The sequence below is a fragment of the Chiloscyllium punctatum genome, chromosome 48 (genome assembly GCF_047496795.1).
Source record: "Chiloscyllium punctatum isolate Juve2018m chromosome 48, sChiPun1.3, whole genome shotgun sequence".
Taxonomy (NCBI): domain Eukaryota; kingdom Metazoa; phylum Chordata; class Chondrichthyes; order Orectolobiformes; family Hemiscylliidae; genus Chiloscyllium; species Chiloscyllium punctatum.
Genome location: NC_092786.1, coordinates 60,404,978 through 60,425,243, shown reverse-complemented (window position 1 = coordinate 60,425,243; position 20,266 = coordinate 60,404,978). Strand labels below are relative to the sequence as shown.

At 40.5% G+C, this 20,266-nt stretch overlaps 1 protein-coding gene across 10 annotated transcripts in view; it reads right to left on the bottom strand.

Annotated features, from left to right (window-relative positions):
* Positions 1-10,365: 10,365 nt before the first annotated feature.
* Positions 10,366-20,266, bottom strand: part of dennd4a (DENN/MADD domain containing 4A) — a 157,961-nt gene continuing 148,060 nt past the window's right edge. For 6 of the 10 annotated variants that reach the window (XM_072565375.1, XM_072565378.1, XM_072565376.1 and 3 more), the window contains 7 exons: positions 20,020-20,218; positions 17,938-18,192; positions 17,233-17,350; positions 15,472-15,498; positions 12,245-12,407; positions 11,802-11,866; positions 10,366-11,390 (listed from right to left, as the gene is read on the bottom strand). In XM_072565375.1, the coding sequence (XP_072421476.1) occupies positions 11,254-11,390; positions 11,802-11,866; positions 12,245-12,407; positions 15,472-15,498; positions 17,233-17,350; positions 17,938-18,192; positions 20,020-20,218 (964 nt within the window). In that variant the 3' untranslated portion in view covers positions 10,366-11,253. The remainder of the gene's footprint in view (positions 11,391-11,801; positions 11,867-12,244; positions 12,408-15,471; positions 15,499-17,232; positions 17,351-17,937; positions 18,193-20,019; positions 20,219-20,266) is intronic. The other 4 variants (XM_072565377.1, XM_072565383.1, XM_072565382.1 and 1 more) reach the window with 1 other exon arrangement.

The following is a 20,266-nucleotide window of genomic DNA, read 5'->3' as shown; positions in this document are numbered from 1 at the left end:
GACTGGAGGCCTGTGACCAGTGGGGTGCCACAAGGATCGCTGCTGGGTCCACTACTTTCCATCATTTATATAAATGATTTGGATGTGAGCATAAGAGGTATAGTTACTAAGTTTGCAGATGACACCAAAATTAGAGGTTTAGTGGACAGCGAAGAAGGTTACCTCAGATTACAACGGGATCTTGATCAGATCGGTCAATGGGTTGAGAAGTGGCAGATGGAGTTTAATTTAGATAAATGCGAGGTGCTGCATTTTGGGAAAGCAAATCTTAGCAGGACTTATACACTTAAGGGTAAGGGCCTAGGGAGTGTTGCTGAATAAAGAGACCTGGAGTGCAGGTTCACAGCTCCTTGAAAGTGGAGTCGCAGGTAGATAGGATAGTGAAGAAGGCATTTGGTATGCTTTCCTTTATTGGTCAGAGTATTGAGTACAGGAGTTGAGAGGTCATGTTGCGGCTGTACAGGACATTGGTTAGGCCACTTTTGGAATATTGCATGCACTTCTGGTCTCCTTCCTATCGGAAGGATGTTGTGAAACCTGAAAGGGTTCAGAAAAGATTTACAAGGATGTTGCCAGGGTTGGAGCCATAGGGAGAGGTTGGATAGGCTAGGACTGTTTTCCCTGGAGTGTCAAAGGCTGAGGGGTGACATTGTAGAGGTCTATAAAATCGTGAGGGGCATGGATTAGATAAACAGACAAAGTCTTTTCCCTGGGATGGGGGAGTCCAGAACTGGAGGGCATAGGTTTAGGGTGAGAGGGGAAAGATATAAAAGAGACCTCAGGGGCAACGTTTTCACTCAGAAGGTGGTACATGTGTGGAATGAACTGCCAGAGGAAGTGGTGGAGGCTGGTACAATTGCAACATCGAAAAGGCATCTGGATGGGCATGTGAATAGGAAGGGTTTGGAGGGATATGAGCTGGGTGCTGGCAGGTGGGACTAGGTTGGGTTGGGATATCTGGTCAGCATGGACGAGTTGGACCGAAGGGGCTGTTTCTGTGCTGTACATCTCTATGACTATGATACTAACCGGAGGAAGGATCTGATTTGAGTAACTAATATTACAATATTATTACCATGACATTTGGACACAGGAATTTAGAATAGTGAAGTTAGTAAGAAATGAACACAAACACAGGGCTTTTAATTGAATACAGAAATTGCTGGAGAAATTCATCAGGCCTGGCAGCATCAGTTGAGAGAAAAACAGAGTTAGCATTGAGTACGGTATGACCTTTTCAGTTCTTTTATTCAAGGGCTTCTAAAGACTGGCTTCAAACCGCATGCATTACAAGGGTCGAGATCCATGGCATTGTCATTGCACAGCAGAGATAAATTCATGAAGAGTTTTTACCCTTTTTAAATTTAAGCCAAAAACAGCAGCATAAAGTGGACACATAAATAAAAATTTAAATCAAGACTAAAGTTCACAAATCATTTAGGACTGAAGTAAGAAGAAATGACTCCATTCAGAGGATTGTGAATCTTTGGAATTCTCTACCCTGAAGGGTTGTGGATGGTCCAGCATTGAACACATTTAAGATAATCATGGATAGAATCTTTGGAGTCTCAATGATCAATGGGATGTGGGGAAGAGGCAGGAAAGCGGAGTTGAAGCCCAAGATCATCCAAAATCATACTGAATTATGCAACAGGCTTGATGAACATTATGGTCTTCTCCTGATCTCATTCCTTCTGTGAAGGTGGACTGAGCAGTGCCCTCATTCAAATACCATCAGGCATTCAATCTTTCAAAAGTGAGTCACTATATAAAACAAGATGATGGTGGCAACTTCATATCTACCATGAATTAAAGCTATAGTGAAATGTTTACACAAAGACTGAACAGGTAGCTGCTGAGATTTAACTAGTCAAGTTCATGAGATTCTCCACAGGGCAATGTGAAGCTCATGGTTTGGAGGCTAAAATCTTCTTAAATAGCAGAAGTTGAGGAGGGATGGCTTAGTGGTATTATCACTGGACTATTAATCCAGAGGACCAGGTAATGTCCTGGGGACTTCTTCAAATTCCACAAATTTTATTGGATTCCAGATTTTTCTTATATTCAGAGTGTAGTAATGACTATAATGATTGTAATGAAGTCAGCCCAGTGAACCTCAGGATATTGGTTCCCTGATTCGGGATTTAATCTGGTCCAATCAGGGACCACTGGCTGACAACTAAAGATGTTAGTGTAAAATATCCTGTCCACTATGATTTTTGAGATGATTTGTATCTCAGGTTGAGGTTCAGGTTATAAACTTGGCAGCTCAGCGAGCCAACTTGTTTTCAAACATTTTGTTGCCATGTGAGGTAACATCTTTGTGGGCGGAACGGTGGCACAGTGGTTAGCACTGCTGCCTCGCAGCGCCGGAGACCCGGGTTCAATTCCCGCCTCAGGCGACCGACTGTGTGGAGTTTGTACGTTCTCCCCGTGTCTGCGTGGGTTTCCTCCGGGTGCTCCGGTTTCCTCCCACAGTCCAAAGATGTGCAGGTCAGGTGAATTGGCCATGATAAATTGCCCGTAGTGTTAGGTAAGGGGTAGATGTAGATGTAGATGTAGATGTAGGGGTATGGGTGGGTTACGCTTCGGCGGGGCGGTGTGGACTTGTTGGGCCGGAGGACCTGTTTCCACACTGTAAATAATCTAATCTAATCTCAATGAGCCTCCAGTGAAGCGCTGGTGTTCTGTCACGCTTTGTGTGTCTTGGTTTCAAGATGGGCGATTATCTTTTTTGGTTCTTTTTTCTGGTTCTCATAACTGGAAATGATATCACCCACCTTAAGAGACCAAGACACATTCATCAAAAGTGGGACAGAACACCAACACTTCACCAGAGCCTCACTGATGATGTTACCTAGCATGGTGATGAAACGTCTCAAAACAAACCTCCAGCTCAGAGAGCAAACTTATAACCTGATCCTGACCACTCTGAGAGTTGGCTCTGAGGGAGCTGGATCAGTGCCAAGGACTTTCTACATGTAAATAAAAGGCTAACTTGGTGGCAGGATACTGGCTTCTGTGGAGTTATTTCAATGACCATGAATCCATTGTCGATTGTTGGAAAAACCCATCTGGGTCACTAATGTCCTTGAGGGAAGGAAATTGCTATCCTTATCTGATCTGACCTACATGAAACTCCAGACCCACAGCAATGTGGTTGACTCTTAACTACCCTCTGGGCAATTGGGGATGGGCAATAAATGCTGGCCTAGCCAGCAATATCATCATCCCATGAATGAATTAAAAATATATATTCACAAAATGATAAATGCTATTGCACTGAATATTGTGGTAATTCTCATCCTTACCTTGTGAACATATACTTTCTCAGTTGAAATTAATTCTCCAACCCAGATCACTAATGGTATTACAATAATTTCTACTGTAAAAAAGTTTTAAGCGTTTACAAACATTGATACATAGCCTAGCCTTACTGAAAAATTTCTGCTGTCTCCACCTAGAACCCTTCAGTTTGTCACACCTATTTCATCACAAGGCACCATCCTCAATGTTTGTTCAATTCATCACATTATTAAGTTAAAAATCACACAACACCAGGTTATAGTCCAACAGGTTTAATTGGAAGCACACTAGCTTTCGGAGCAACGCTCCTTCATCCAGTGATTCCGATTTTTAACTTTGTACACCCCAGTCCAACACTGGCATCTCCAAATCATGACTACTTAAGTGAAGTTTGTATTAATGAGAGATATTTGCAAATGCAACAATGTGTAGATTTAGTTCAATGCTGAAATTGAAGCCCTACAGCAAACAGCATTAAGGAAATGGAGGCTGTATTACAAATAATGGATATTATGACAATGTCCATGTCAACCCTTTGTCCTGAGCAGTAGAATAGAGGACAAGGCTTAGGGCTGAAGATGGGAGGTTAAAAATGTAATTGTGAAAGCATTGTTTGAGAGAGCAAGTCACGAGTAATTAGAACACAAAAGATGATGGGAGCAAATAGTGTGCATCAGCCATGGTGCTTTCTTAGCAGACTGTCCTTGGAATTGCAAGGTTCTAGCTTCAAATCCCACTTTAAGGTTAGGTACACCAATCAAACCAGTCACACTAATGCAATGCTGAGGGTGCACTGCACAGATGCAGATGCTGTCTCTCAAATGACGCTTGAGCATTATAAGCCAGCCTAAAATAGCACTTAAAACAGGCAGGTTATCCTCAGTGTCCTAGTTGATATCTAGATTAAATGGTCATTATCACAATGCTGTTTGTGGGAATTTGCTGAACACATATGGGCTGCTATGCTTGTACATTACAACAGGTGACTAAACTTCAAAAGAATTTAGCTGGCTGTATGATTGGAGACATTTGCTGGTTGTAAAAAACATGTTATAGATGCAAGTCTTTCCTGCAGCAGTGATTCATTCAGAAGAATATTTGATCAATTTTTCTTCCAAAAAATAATATTTTGTGATGCAATGTAAAGTGTCATGTGGACATCATTGTAGGAACAATGCAATACCATAGAGCATAGGAACAGGTCCTTTTGCCCAACAAGTCTGCAAAAATTCCTTATTTAGACCTGCTACTTATTGCCTATGTGCGGTTTCTATCCCTCTGTTTGTCTCCCGTTCACATGCTATCATGTCTATCATGTGCCAACGTGCTTGCTTCCACCAGCTCCACTGGCACTCTATTCCAGGCTCCCATCCCACTGTGTAAAACATTTTCCCCACACTTCTTCCCTTTTACTTTCCCCCTCTCACACTGAACTTGTGCCCTCTTGTAGTTGATCTTTCCACCCTATCTGTGTCTCTCATAATTTTGTAGAGCTCTATCAAGTTGCCCTTCAGTCTCCATCTTTCCAGTGAAAACAATCTAAGTTTATTCAACCTTTCCTACAGTTGCCTCCAGACCAGACATCATCCTAGTAAACCTTCTCTGCACTCTCTCCAAAGCATCCATATCCTTCTGGTAGTGTGGTAACTAGAACTGCATACAATATTCTAAATGTGGCCTAAAGTTTTGTACAGCTGTAACAAAACTCACCAATCTTTTATATTTGATGCCCCAGCTGATAAAGGCAAGCATACTGTGTACTTTCTTAACCACTCTGTCCTCATGTTGCCACTATCAGGCATCCGTGGTCCTGTACACTCAGATTCCTCTGTATGTCAATGCTCCCAAGGGTTCTGCCATTTATTGTTTAATTCACACTTGAATTTGATCTTCCAAAATGCATCACCTCACATTTTTCTTTGATTAAACTCCATCAACCATTTCTGTGCCCAAGTCTGCAATGTATCTATAGCCTGCTATAACCTTTGACAATCCTCCGCACCATTTGCAATACCACTAGGATTAGTGCTACTTAAAAATTATAGTTATTACTTTCTAACAAACAGTGCCCACCTCCATTTACTCACTATCTAAAATCCTTGTACTAACCAGAAGATGAACTAACTGTACTAACCTTTTGCAAAGACTGAGATCCACTTACCGTGTACTGCAGTGAGATTCCTTCACCTGTAGCACAAAGTGTTCACTGACCTCCTTTTGCAGTGTTTTCTACTCAGTTCATTGCACTGCTCACAGACTGCTTCACAACGATGTTTACTGCTGCACACTCTGTGCACAACAGGTGACTTTGGATTTGGGGCTCCTAAAGTTCACCACCACTGGGGTTTCCTCTCTCTCTCTGGGTCTGGTGGAGATTAACTGATAGTTGCAATTAACAAACCACTCTATAATTATTATTCAGGCAGTGACTACCAAGACAGGTGAATGCGAATGAGCTGGACCATATCAGATTAGATTAGATTAGATTATTTACAGTGTGGAAACAGGCCCTTTGGCCCAACAAGTCCAACGACCCGCTGAAGCACAACCCACCCAGACCCATTCCCCTACATTTACCTCTTCACTTAACACTACGGGCAATTTAGCATGGCCAATTCACGTAACCTGCACATTTTTTGACTTGTGGGAGGAAACCGGAGCACCCGGAGGAAACCCACGCAGACACGGGGAGAATGTGCAAACTCCACACAGTCAGTCGCCTGAGGCAGGAATTGAACCTGGGTCTCTGGCGCTGTGAGGCAGCAGTGCTAACTGCTGTGCCACTGTGCCGCCCACAAATCAGGCATATTGTAAATTAGGAATAGAAGTCAAACGTGAGTGAATTAATGGACAATAAGTGTAATTTAGTCTCTCTTAAATAGCCGAAACATTAAATACCAAAATGATGCATGGACTAGCTTAATGCTCCAGTTAGAGCCTGAATTTTGTGTTCAAGTGTTTGGAGTGGGATTTGAACTCACAGTCCTCTCATTCAGATCCAAGAATTAATATTGAGTTAAGGCTAATAACAAATATAGAAGGAACAACAAAAGAGAAAGAGCAAAGAACCTCTCAGTTTTTAATAAACTGTAGCACGTTTAGTGAATTGGTCACACCGCAGATTAGAATTGTTGAGGGAGACAGTGAATGGGTGACCAAGAGGCAGAGAAAGAATAGGAAAGCAGTGCAGGTGTCCCCTGTGGTCATTCCCCTCCAAAACATGTGTACAGTTTTTGATACTGTTGGGGGAGATGGCTCACCAGGAGAGGGCAGCAGTTGCCAGGACCATGGCAGTGTGGCAGGCACTGCTGTTCAGAGGGGCAGGAAAAAGACTCGTAGGACCATAGTCATAGGGGATTCTATTGTAAGGGGAGTAGACAGGCAGTTCCGTGGCCAAAAATGAGACTCCCGGATGGTATGTTGCCTCCCAGGTGCTCGGGTCAGGGATGTCACCGATCGGCTGCAGAGTATTCTGAAAGGGGAGGGTGAACAGCTAGTTGTCATGGTGCATATAAGCACCAATGATATAAGTAAAAAACAAGATGAGGTCCTGAAAGCAGAATTCAGGGAGCTAGGAGAGAAATTAAAGAGGAGCAACTCAAAGGTAGTGATCTCAGGATTGCTACCAGCACCATGTGCTAGCCAGGGTAGAAATGAAAGAATAGGCAGGATGAACATGTAGCTTGAGGGATGGTGTTGGAGGGAGGGGTTCAGATTTGTGGGACATTGGGACCGGTTCTGGGGAAGGTGGGATTATTACAAATTGGATGGGCTACACTTGAACCAGACTGGAACTAATGTCCTTGGGGGAGTTTTTGCTACTGCTGTTGGGGAGGTTTTAAACTAATGTGGCAGGGGCTGGGAACCAAAAGAGAAGACTAGTAGACTAGTGAGGTGGAAACTAGAGACTGTAAGGAGCATGAAATTAGCATTACCGAGGGGAAGAGTAGGCAGAGAGTAGATGAACGCAAAAGAACTGGTGGCCTGAAGTGCATGTACTTTAATGCAAGGAGTATAGTGAGTAAGGCAGACAAACTTAGGTAAAAACAATGACTGCAGATGCTGAAAATCAAATACTGGATTAGTGGTGCTGGAAGAGCACAGCAGTTCAGGCAGCATCCAACGAGTATGACGCTATTGCGATCACAGGGATTTGATCGAAGGAAGGGCGTGATTGGCAACTAAATGTTCCAGGATATAAATGCTTCAGACAGGACAGGGAGGGAAGTAAAAGGTGGGGGGGGGGGGGGGGGGGGGGGGGCGGGGAAGAGAGGAGTTGCATTGCTGGTCAGAGATGGTATCACGGTATGCTAAAGGAGGACACTATGGAGGGCTTGAGCAGTGAGGCATTATGGGTAGAGCTGAGAAATCAGAAGGGTGCAATTACATCGTTGGGGCTGTACTACAGGCCTCCCAACAGTGAGCGTGAGGTAGAAGAACAAATAGATAAACAGATTATGGAAAGATGTAGAGGCAACAGGGTGGAAGTGATGGGAGATTTTAATTTTTCCAACATTGACTGGGATACACAATATCAGTAGTCTTGATGGGGCAGAATTTGTAAGGAGCATCCAGGAAAGTTTTCTAGAGCAGTATGTCAACAGTCCAACGGGGGAAGGGGCCATATTGGACCTGGTGTTGGGGAATGAGTGGTAGGTGGTAGAAGTTTCAGTGGGGGATTTCTTTGGGAATAGTGACCACAATTCTGTAAGTTTTAGAATAATCGGAGACAAAGATGACACTAGTTCCAAGGGAAGAGTACTAAACTGGGCCAAGGCCAATTATATCAAAATTGGGCAGGAGCTGGGAAATGTGGATTGAGAGCAGCTATTTGAAGGCAAGTCCACATTTAATATGTGGAAGGCTTTCAAAAATAGGTTGAAGATAGTGCAGCATAGACATATGCCTTTGAAAACAAGGGATAGGAAAGGCAAGATTCGTGAACTGTGAATGACTGGAGAAATTGTGCAACTAGCCAAGAGGAAAACGGAAGCGTACATAAAGTCTAGGCAGCTAAGAACAGAATGGGCCTTGGAGGAATATCAGGAGAGTAGGACCAATCTTAAAGCGAGGAATCAAGCGGGCTCAAAGGGGGTTATGAAATAACTTTAGCGAGCAGAATTAACACTTTTTATTCATATGTAAGAAGCAAGAGGGTAACAAGAGAAAGGGTTGGTCCACTAAAGGATAAGAAAGGTTGTGTGTTGAACCTGAGAAAATGGGTGAGATTCTCAATGATTACTTTGCATCAGTGTTCACTAAGGAGAGGGACATGATGAATGTTGAGATTAGAGATAGAAGTTTGTTTACTCTGGATCACATTGACATAAGGAGGGAAGATGTGTTGGGTGGGCTAAAGGATATTAAGGTGGACAAATCCCCAGGACCGGATGAGATCTATCTCAGGTTGCTGAGGGAGGCGAGAGAGGAAATAGCTGGGGCCCTGACAGATATCTTTGCAGCATCCTTAAACACAGGTGAAGCGTTGGAGGATGGGAGGGTTTCTCATGTTTACTTCTATACAAGAAGAGTAGTAGGGATATTCCAGATACCTACAGACCAGAGAGCCTGACTTCAGTAGTGGGAAAGTTGTTGGAGAAGGTACTGAGGGATAAAATCTATTTATATTTGGAAAAGAATGAGCTTATCAGTGATAGGCAACATGGTTTTGTGCGGGGGAGATCATGCCTTACCAACTTAATAGAATTGTTTGAGCAAGTGACCAAGTTGATAGACGAAGGAAGGGTTGTAGATATCATATGCATGGACTTCAGTAAGGCATTTGATAAACTAATGGTAATCTAATGGAGAAAGTGAAGTCACATGGTGTGCAGGGTGTTCTAGCTAGGTGGAAAAGAACTGGTTGAGCAACTGGAGACAGAGAGTAGTAGTTGAAGGGAGTTTCTCAAAATGGAGAAAGGTGACCAGAGGTATTCCACAGGGATCAGTGCTGAGACCACTGTTGTTTGTGATATACATAAATGATCTGGAAGAGGGCACTGTTGGTCTGATCAGTAAGTTGCAGATGAAGATTGGTGGAGTAGCAGAAAGTATAGGGAACTGTCAAAGAATACAGGAGGATATAGATAGACTGGAGAGTTGGGCAGAGAAGTGGCAGATGGAGTTCAATCCAGGCAAATGTGAGGTGATGCATTTTGGGAAGTCTAATTCTAGAGTGAATTATACAGTAAATGGAAGAGCCTTGGGAAAAGTTGATGAGCAGAGAGATCTGGCAGTTCAGGTCCATTGTACCCTGAAGGTTGCTGCACAGGTGGATAGAGTGGTCAAGAAGACATATAGTATGCTTGCCTTCATCGGACTGCATACTGAGTATAACAGCTGGCAGGTCATGTTAAAATTGTGCAAGACTTTGGCTGCATTTAGAATACTGTATAAAGTTCTGGTTGCCACATTACCAAAAGGATGTGGACACTTTGGAGAGGGTGCAGCGAAGGTTTATGAGGATGTTGCCTGGTATGGAAAGTGCTAGCTATGAAGAGAGATTGAATAGGTTAGGATTGTTTTCATTAGAAATATGGAGATTGAGGGGGGACCTGATTGAAATCATGAAGGGTATAGACAGGGTGGACAGAGATAAGCTTTTTCCAGGGTGAGGGATTCAATAATGAGAGGTCACACGTTCAAGGTGAGAGGTGGAAAGTTTAAGGGGGATACACGCGGCAAGTACTTTACACAGAGGGTGGTAGGTGCCCGGAATGCGTTGCCAGCAGAGGTAGAAGAGGCAGGCACGGTAGCTTCATTTAAGGTGCATCTGGACAGATGCATGAGTAGGTGGGGAGCAGAGGGATATGGATCCTTAGGAATTGGATGACAGGTTTAGACAGTGGATTTGGATCAGCTCAGGCTTGGAGGACCGAAGGGCCTGTTCCTGGGCTGTAAATTTTGTTTGTTCTTCTTCCTTTGCCTATGAAGATTTGACTGAAAAACATAAAATTATTTAATATTGCAAACCATTGCAATGGTTTTAAATAAAACCTAAAAAAAACCAAGATTTTATAAGACATTACCATTTGTTGGAATTTCAAACCCAAAGGGAACTGATTATTTAAAAACTGTTATTTAATAAGCTAATAAATACAATTTTACTTTCCCATAGGAAACGCAACTTTAAACATTAAAAAACTGAGAGTTTACACACACATTATCTTTGACCTCAATTAACTTCTTTTCAGTAAGCACTCAAATATATTTTTAAAAGGACAGTCCGTCTCTCTGGCGTTTAAGCATTACTGCTTCACTTTTCACTGGATTGTCTCATCCTTTCAGAACAGGAATTCAGAAGGCAGAACGTGATATATCATTTCTCTCAGAATGTAAAGCATGACAAAACTACAAAGCAAATTCTAAAAGACGCACACTGGACCACATTATGTATGTATCAAGCATATTTTGAAGCTGCATCATATAAGTATATATAATTATAAAGTAGATAGCATTAAAAGATTTCCTTATTTAAATATACAAATACTGAAATTACAACTTATGTGGAAAAACATGTCACTTTTACATAAAGTGTCTCTGCTACACATTTCTCCTCTATGAACATTTATACAATTTAGACAAAGTACTTCTAAAAAGGAACATACAGGTAACAGACTTGATGAGATGCAATGGTAGCCAGGTCCATTATGTACATATTAGCAGCATACTCTGAAGAGTTGAGCCCTCTTGTTTATGCAATCCTTCTTGTTAACCTGATCCAATAGCACTATAATACAAAACTATTTAAAATACTATCTTAATTATATTTACATAGCTTTCCATTTGAATTCATTTTCTGTACATTTGTATCATTTAACCACCAAAAGATTATCATAACTTAACAGTGGCATATTTGGGGAGATTAGGTATTGAAATTCCATTGCACAATGTGATAGTTACATATCACTGATGTCAGACCAGTGATAGCAATGTCAATCAGAATTCTTAGAGGTAGGGTTCACCAAAGATCCTGCGACATTCCATAACCCCAGAGCTGGGAGGCCGGTCACAATTATGGGTCAGCTTCACCTGGCTGGGAGTTAGCTGATCATATGCTCTCTTGTATTCACGGTCAAATGCATCTGTTTGAGATATAGAAGGTAGATAATAGAAATAAGATGTTAACATGACCCTTAAAAAAGTAGATATGAAAATGAAGCAATAATGTTTAAAAATTAACATTTTCTTTCAACTTATTTTTCAGTTTGAGGAATACTTTGCAGTCCTGCTAATTCGTTTAAAATTGCATTCTCTTACAACTGTTTGTAGTTTTACTTGTTTAAGGAACACAATGAGCCAGTTGCAGGTTTATTGTATAAGTAGAATGCAAGGCTAAACTTTTGAAGGAAGTGTTTGTCTCTGGCAAGAAGCAGTAAGGTGCTGCACCAGTTGACAAAATGCTCCTCAGAGTCAAGCACAGACTAGCGACAGTGTACAGAATTTGGAGTGATCAATAAGAAAAACAAAATTGTAAATATTGTGTAATGCGTTACCTATGTCAATGTTGTCTTTTCCAAGTGCCACAAGGGACAGGAACAGAATTTCTCTATATAAACTCCTTCAAAAGAAATAAAACAAAATACAATTTTAAAAAGCTTGATTTAGAAATTAACATGAAGTTTTGCAAAACTAAGCTTTTAGTGTAAAAAATTTTTCTTTTAAGCCAACTGAATGATTAACTCAACTTTTTTCATTTGTTGGTTCAGTTTTCATTCTCAGGATAGTTAATAAACTATCCTACACTTGATAGAAAGTCCTAGGCAAACTGATTAAAGCAAGCTTCCCATATATTCTTTCATTGCTCATCAGGATTAATGTTTGAAAAAGAATGGATTGATTAGGGATGCTTGAAAAGTTAAACAACCATAGACTGTGATTAATAGATAAAATGAGAAATGTGCAAAATTAAGAAGTGAGTGATTATCAACTTGCTTACCGTTGCCGTTTAAAGTGTGGTTGCATGCTCAGCACCTCAAGAATCTTACTTATTGGCTTATAGATGTCATTTATCTGAATACTCTTCACAATGCTATCCAGAAAATCCTTGTTAAAAAAGCAGCCTCCATCTCGCATTGTTTGAACAAGAGGATGTTTTTTAGCTGCAAATAGAAAAATGTAATTTATATTAATTCTACAACTAAGCTCAAATGATTTTGCAATAGGAAATAATGCAGAATAATCCTTCCCAAAGATTTTAACTATCTTTAAAAATTGACAATGACAGGAATTCTGACTGCAAGGCTTATACTGCACCTCAGTCGAGGCAATATAATTTAATTGAACTTTGTTTTCTTTTGGTAACCAATTGGAGATAGAGTCATAGAGATGTACAGCATGGAAACAGACCCTTCAGTCCAACCCGTCCATGCCGACCAGATATCCCAACCCAATCTAGTCCCACCTGCCAGCAACCGGCCTATATTCCTCCAAACCCTTCCTATTCATACACCCATCCAAATGCCTCTTAAATGTTGTAATTGTACTAGCCTCCACCACTTACTCTGGCAGCTCAATCTGTACACATACCACCCTCTGTGTGAAGACGTTGCCCCTTATGTCTCTTTTATATCTTTCCCCTCTCACCCTAAACCAAGGCCCTCTAGTTCTGGACTCCCCGACCCAGGGAAAAGACATTGTCTATTTATCCCTATCCATGCCCCTCATAATTTTGTAAACCTGTATAAGGTCACCCCTCAGTCTCCGACGCTCCAAGGAAAACAGCCCCAGCCTGTTCACCCTCTCCCTGTAGCTCAAATCCTCCAACCCTGGCAACATCCTTGTAAATCTTTTCTGAACCCTTTCAAGTTTCACAACATCTTTCCGATAGGAAGGAAATCAGCCTCATCTGCATTAAAAACTGTTACTTCCAGAGTGGGAAGGACGATGACTCCTGTAATTAGCCCCATTAATATTCTTGCAATTGCTTTAGAATTGGAAACAGCTGTAGTCAATTGTGTTGGTTTACTAGTTAACATATTTTTCTGGAATTTTTATTTGGAATTTATCTATAATAAAGCCCACTTTTTTAAAATTCATATGTGGGACATGGGCATTGCTGGCTGGCCAGTATTTATTGCCGGTCCCTAGTTGCCCTTGAGAGGGTGGTGGTGAGCTGACTTTGTTAACTGCTGCAGTCCACCTGCTATGGGTGACCTACAATGACATTAGAGAGGGAATTTCACTAGGGAAACATGTCAGCCCATCCAAACAATAAGAAGGTTTCCTTTCAAGACAGCAGTACACAGGGGATCAAAGAGGTTTTCAAGAAATTCATTTAAAACATTCCATATGTATGACTAAATATGTTCCTTTCTTCTTCTTCACTTATACTGTATTTGGCATAGTAAGATAGTCTAGTACTGGTTAATCTGAGTCTTGGTCTAATTGTAATTGATGAACTTGACAATTAATTTTTCAGAAGTCACTTTAATATCTTGATGCATTGAATTAGCATCTATCAGCTAGTAACAAAAGAGGCAGCTTTCAAAAGAAAAAAGTTAAAAAAGTTGGGATTTCCACTGCACTGTAATCCATTTGTCCTTGCACAGCAAAAGAATCAGACTCTTTTTGTTAGTTTGTCAACTCTCATACATTGAAAACAGTAACTTATGTTTGTTAGTAGAGTTATACCCTAAAAAGACATTGATGTTTTGAGAACAGGAAGATGGGGGAGAGAAACATATCATAATATAAAGGCAGGAAAAGAACAGGTGCTTGGATATGTTACTTGAGGCAAAAGCAGTCACAGTGACCAGTGTGGTATTTACACTAATTTTAAACTTTACACTTTTAAAGTGGTTATGAAACATTAAAGTTCAGTTCTGCATTTGTTACACACAAACTATGTGGTGATTTCAATACAGTATATAATCGATTATAGACACTGGCTAAAGGGGAGCTTTAACAAATGTTTGGCAGAGCAGTCTGGATATTTTCGTAATATTTCACACAAAATTACACATCCAGAGTACTGATTTAGATGTCTCCTGGAAAGTTTACCGCATACATTTTTAAATACAGAGGAACTTTGATTATCCGAATTTCAGATTACCTGAAGAAGATCTCAAAGCCCTGAAAGAAATACTACATCAAAGAGGTCTTTTGTTTACAATGATTAAAAATGAACTTGGCTTACTGAAATGCTGCCGAGAACAGGCCTGGACATTGATGGGAGCCCAGGCGCCATCTCCAAACGACTGACCACCCACCCTCTCACATTCCACCTCCCCCCCCCCAACCCCGCACTTTCCCTGGAGTTCTACATAGGGGTGTACCCTAAACCTTGCTTCCCCAGATAATCTCTCTAATGTTATCCTGTACATAGCAAAGCTGGCACTTGTCAAAAAACTGCAGTAAAATGTGGTGTGTGTGTACTATTTTGAGACTCACCCCTCAAAAGCAGCAGTAGTCTTACTGTTGGTGTCCAGTCCGGAGTGGGTGCAGACGTGCGGTGTGGGTGGTTGACAGGGGGTGGGGGAAATCAGGGCTATGGGTATGGACCAGGGGTGGGTTGGATGAGGTTGGGGGAGCAGACCGGGGCTGGGGTGGGGGCGGATGGGGGGGGCAGGGATGGAAGGGGTTGGGGTTAGTGGAAGGGGGTTGGGGGCTTGTGTACGGTGTGCTGCTGCCTAGTTTCCTGAACAGGGAGCGGACTTAGCAAGCGCTCACTCGGTCATTGCCATTGAACTGATGGGGGGGTGGGGGGGGCGTGGGTTGGGGCGGGAGGCTATAGCAAAGTTGCAGGTCCATTATACACAAGTGTGTGTCTACTCAGAAACAAACCCTGAGACAGAGAGAGGGAGCAAGGCAGGTACAGCGAGGAAAAAGGAAACTTCAGAAAACTCAGAGTCCCGGAGGAGAGGCATTGACTCAATTAACAGTATAATCAATTATCCGAACAAAATAGTGCCTGCCCATCTTATTCGGATGATGGAGTTTCTCTTTATACAGTTTAAAAGATGTGGGTGGCAAAAAAAATCAGAAGCAAATAAATTCACACAATGACATTGATTTAATTGTTAAATAAGCAAATACACTGTAGTTAAACTATAAAATCAAATAAGTGATAGCAAACATTTTCTCAAAGCGCTAAAACATGATTTTGAAGACAATCGTAAATTGAACTTCTGCTGACAAATAATGAAGAACAAATTGGATACTCACTCTCAAATAAAAGTGTATAATTAAGACCTGTGCAGACAGAGGAAGTTTAGTTAGTTGCATTAAGAACATGGGTTTCAATAAACAGCTGTGTTTAAAGAGGAAAACGTGTAATTTGAATAAACTAAAGCTATTAACTAATTGGTTGTGAAAGTGACCCACTCCCAGATCTTACCACAGTAATCCCCCACCCTTCCCTCAAATGCATGGCTCACATAAAGCACTTGTGGTGATCATGAATTTCGAGTAGGTGTTTAGCTGAGGAAGAAGACGAAATTATTTCCTCAGATTAGCTGAATAATATTGTCAAAAAATTCAGAGTCTGCTGCTGATTGGTGACTGAAGCTCCCCAACTGCCAAATGTAAAAGAATGCCCTCTAATGCCTGAAACCCTCATTTTGTCAGTCTGCAAGGAGACAGACAGGAAGTGGCTATATTAAAGTTACAAGATGTCAAGGGGCCCACATTCAAAACATTTTGAGAGCAGTGGGAACTCAAGTGTTTGAGATGAGTGATTAACTATTTACAGTGTGATCTAATGCTGGTTGATAACTGCGACTAATGCAAAGATTCAACCAGAACTTCATTTACACGATATTTATTAAAAACACCATAGAAAATGACATCACCAACCCAAAGAAACCCAAACATATAAATACAAAGCAGGAAACACCAGCAATGCTTTGTTCGGAGGCTCACTGAGGATGTTACCTCATATGGTGACAAAACATCTGAAAATGAACCTTCCAGCTCAGCGAGCAAACCTACATCCTGAACCTCAACCTGAGCTACAAATCTTCTCAAAACTCACTTATTAAAACACACACTGTAAACATAAACATTTGAAATGTACTGAAAACATTGAGAATAAAATTAATGTAATGGCAAGCAAATTAAGAAATGCTGTGTACTTTGCAAAATTACCAGCAATAACTTACATTTTGTATAACGTCTTTAATGCATGTTTATATTTCAAGGCATTTTACAAAAAAGTAATCAAACGCCAAAACAAAGGTGGGGAGATGAAATTTGGTGATTCAAAGCTTCATCAGAGGAGAGTTTTCTGGAGAATTTTACTGGATGAGAACAAAGATGTGGATAAAGGTTGAGAACGGAATCCTAGAACTATGGGCCTAGATGGCTATAGTCACAAATGCCAATAGTGGAGCAAAGGAACAAGAAAACAAAGCACTCACCATGCAGAGATCTCAAACAATTGTAGCACTGGAGGACAAGCAGGAATTATGTGACGAAGGGATTTGAACTGAGAAGACAGACTTCTAAATTTTGGGTGTTGCCAATCTGGAGGCATGAAGCATGTAAGTGATGGGTAAATGGGACTTTATTCAGGTTCAGATATAGACAGCAGAGTTTTGGACAAGTTGACCTTTATGGAGGCAGGAGATTGAGAGCTTGGCCAGGAAAGTGTAGGAAAACCCGAAACCAGAGGTGACAATACCAGATAAAAGTATATAAGAAATTGCAGCTGCACATTGATAATGTTTAAAAATTTCTCAACATACAGCTCTCTCTTTTAAATAAAAAGCTTAAAATTGGTTAGTAGGGATGAGCACACCCAAAAGTGTGAACAAGTGAATAGATTTCAGTGCATACTAACATAAAATGCTTCTGCAACCTTGTAACTTCAATGATATTTTAGTTATGTAATTGAACGTAACAGTGATCTCGCTAATATATAGTAATTTATTTTGCTTGACACAATCTTAAGGTATTAATTGTCTGTAAACATGAACTCATACTCACTCTTAGCATTCCAGAGGATGTAGAAAGGCTGACTAGGATCTTGATGCAATTTTAGATTGTCCCACATCATCTGAATTAGAACATGTTTACTGTCCTCTGACATCCAGATACGAGGAATCTGTGAAATACAACACTAACAGTGAGCAAGAAATTCAATAACGGTCCTAAGAATAATTCTCAATTGAAGGAAGAAGAACATTGAAATAATATTAATCAATTATGCTACATAAAGTGTAATCAATAGAAATTCAGAGAGGAGGCATGACTAAATAAAAGGACCAAAAAAGCTGTATGTGGAGCAATTCTAGGACTACAACCTTCTGAACTCAATATAATGTAATAAATCAGAAGTCAAATGGTTACATTTTTCAGTTAATACAGGTGTCCCCTTTAGGTTAATAGCAGCTGGCTGACCCTTGACTTTATACAGTCTTATCATTTAGTAAACCTCCTTTGTGATGGATTTCTGTTTCTATCATGGACTAGTAAATAATTTGCTCAATTGAAGACTTTGTTCTTCTAGAATTGAATTTCATCTGAGGAAAACTATTTTGAGCTGGGTAGCAGCAGGACAAAGAACTGTGTTATGCGTCTGCTGTCGGTGGTAGCTAAGGGAACAATTTAAATTGAGCACTGTACTCAATTGAAGCAAACTGGCACACAACTTTTCCTTTAGCAATTAGGCTTTATTCATCACTGGCTTACCGTCATGCTTTTGTTACAGTGTTCTGAAGTGAGTACAAGTCCTGGCAGGTTGGTGGGTAGATCAATACGCCGAAAATACCACACCAAATTCCAAAATACAATTGGATGGTGATCCACAAAGGTTGCCATGGATATTACTTGATCACCTTCATTCTCAAGTAAACTTTCTAGCTCTTTCCACAACACCAAGGGGCTCAAGTAAGGAACAGTTATAGGGTCAGGATTTGGTAATTGCCATTCGAAGCCCAATCGATCCTAGAAAAAAAATTTAATCACTAATGAATGTGAGGCTAAGACTTGGATTTAAAACTAAAACAAGGAATACATTCCAAAAATAGATAATTTAATTATTAAACTAAAACCAAATGCAATGAGTACTTTCAGTAGAATAATTGACGCAACTGGATTTCTACGTTTCCTTCAATTTGCAGATACATGAATGAAGCAGTGAGTGCACGATCCTTCCAACTGCCATTTCAATCTGTCATTCTGGATTGATGTGGTCAGATTTACTAACTATACAATTATGAAGCATGTATCCACATTTACTCAAAATACACACTATGATGATCCTAGATCAGATCCCCATGCTTGATTATTGCTTGCTTAGTGACTAGTAACATTTTTGTTCAAATTAGACTAAGTTTTAAATCCCAGGTATTTATTAAGGGAATAAAGCTACAGGATAAGATTTTTTTCCCCTTTCTTGGGGGTTGAGTGTCCTCCCTCCCTTCAGGCAAGTGCAAGCAGGGTCATTGAATATTTTCAAACTTGACTTAGATAGATCCTTGACTGACAAAAAGTCAAGAATCATTGGGGCAGGTCAGGAATGTGGAGATGAAACCATAATCAAATCAGCCCTGATTGTATCAAATGGCTGAGCAGGGCTTGAATGGGCCAAATAGTCTACTGCTCCAAATTCATATGGTTATATGTGCAAAATTCAACAGTTTTGAACAAAGAGGTAAATTTTACCCTTCAAGGTCAGGTAAGTAAAACAAAGCATTGTATATTTGCGTTTATTCCAAGAATTAACAAGAGGCACACATAAATAAATAAACAAACAAGCAGTAACATTCATGACACTATACATTAAATGGCAAATGCAACCAAGATAAAATCCATTGATAGTTGTTGACATTAACAGTCACCAATAAACGTTACAACTGTTTCTTTCACAAGGAATTACAAATCTTCACTTTAAAAGATCTCGCCTCTGAATTTCCTCAAATACTGCTCGAACTTGGTCTGTCTCATTGACTGCTCACCCCTCACTAGTCAAACCTCTTCCTCCAAAATTGGTCAAAGCTATACTCATCTCTACAATTACTGGCCTGATTCTGTTTTTTTCACAGCCAACTAACTTCATTAAACTAGCACAGCTGCAGAGTTTCTCTGAAGACTAGACTTCAAAGCTGCAAATACTGCTTGTGGGCTTCCTTGGGAACCAACTTTCAGCTGCACCAAATAGTTCTCAGAACTGCTTCTGGGGCCCATTGATCCAATGATTTAAATTAGTCCTCACCTCTTCCAAACTTCAGCAACACTTGACCCTATGCAGCCATTTTCTTCTATACCTCTGTGTTCTGACTCTTTCTGACTAATAACATCTAAGAACGAAATGATTGAAAACTGACCTTTGAACTCATTTTTCCATGATTATTGGATTGTTTTGAGTATTCTATTCAAATAATCAGAGAGTATCTGGTGCTTATTACTAGGTAAAATCAAATCTGGACAGCAATAGAACCTTCTGTGCCCTTATTGCAATCTTCAGCTAATTATCCCTCTATGGCAGCCAACCTTGGAAACACAAACAAAAACTGATTTAATTCTAATATTTTTAAAGCTTCCCTTAGAAAAGGCAAGGGAAGTCCTTTGGGAGGATTAAGTATTTTATATCAACATATTAGGATATTATTAACTGATACTTTAAATTTTCTGACAAGTGTGGAACACCTTGAGTTAGCCACAAACACATTGCAGTACTTTGAACAAAATGTACATTCTATAGATATTCTTTCACTGAATACACAATCAATTGGACTTCCACCTTTTTCTCACACACTTTAAATCACATACCGTTGATTCATTCAGATTTGTTGGTAGGCTGCCTGTTGGAACAGTGTGGATATGGCGCCGAGTGTTAGGCTCCGCAGCTATAGAACTGCATCCGCTAATGCTTCTTGCAACAGTCTGCCCTAACAGCAGGGACTCATTGAACCCATGCCGTCTCCCTGAAGGGATCTGAATACATCTTGCTGGCACAGGCCGGTCATTTCTGGCAACAAGAAATAAATTTTAGAAGGAGGATAAATTGGCATATAAA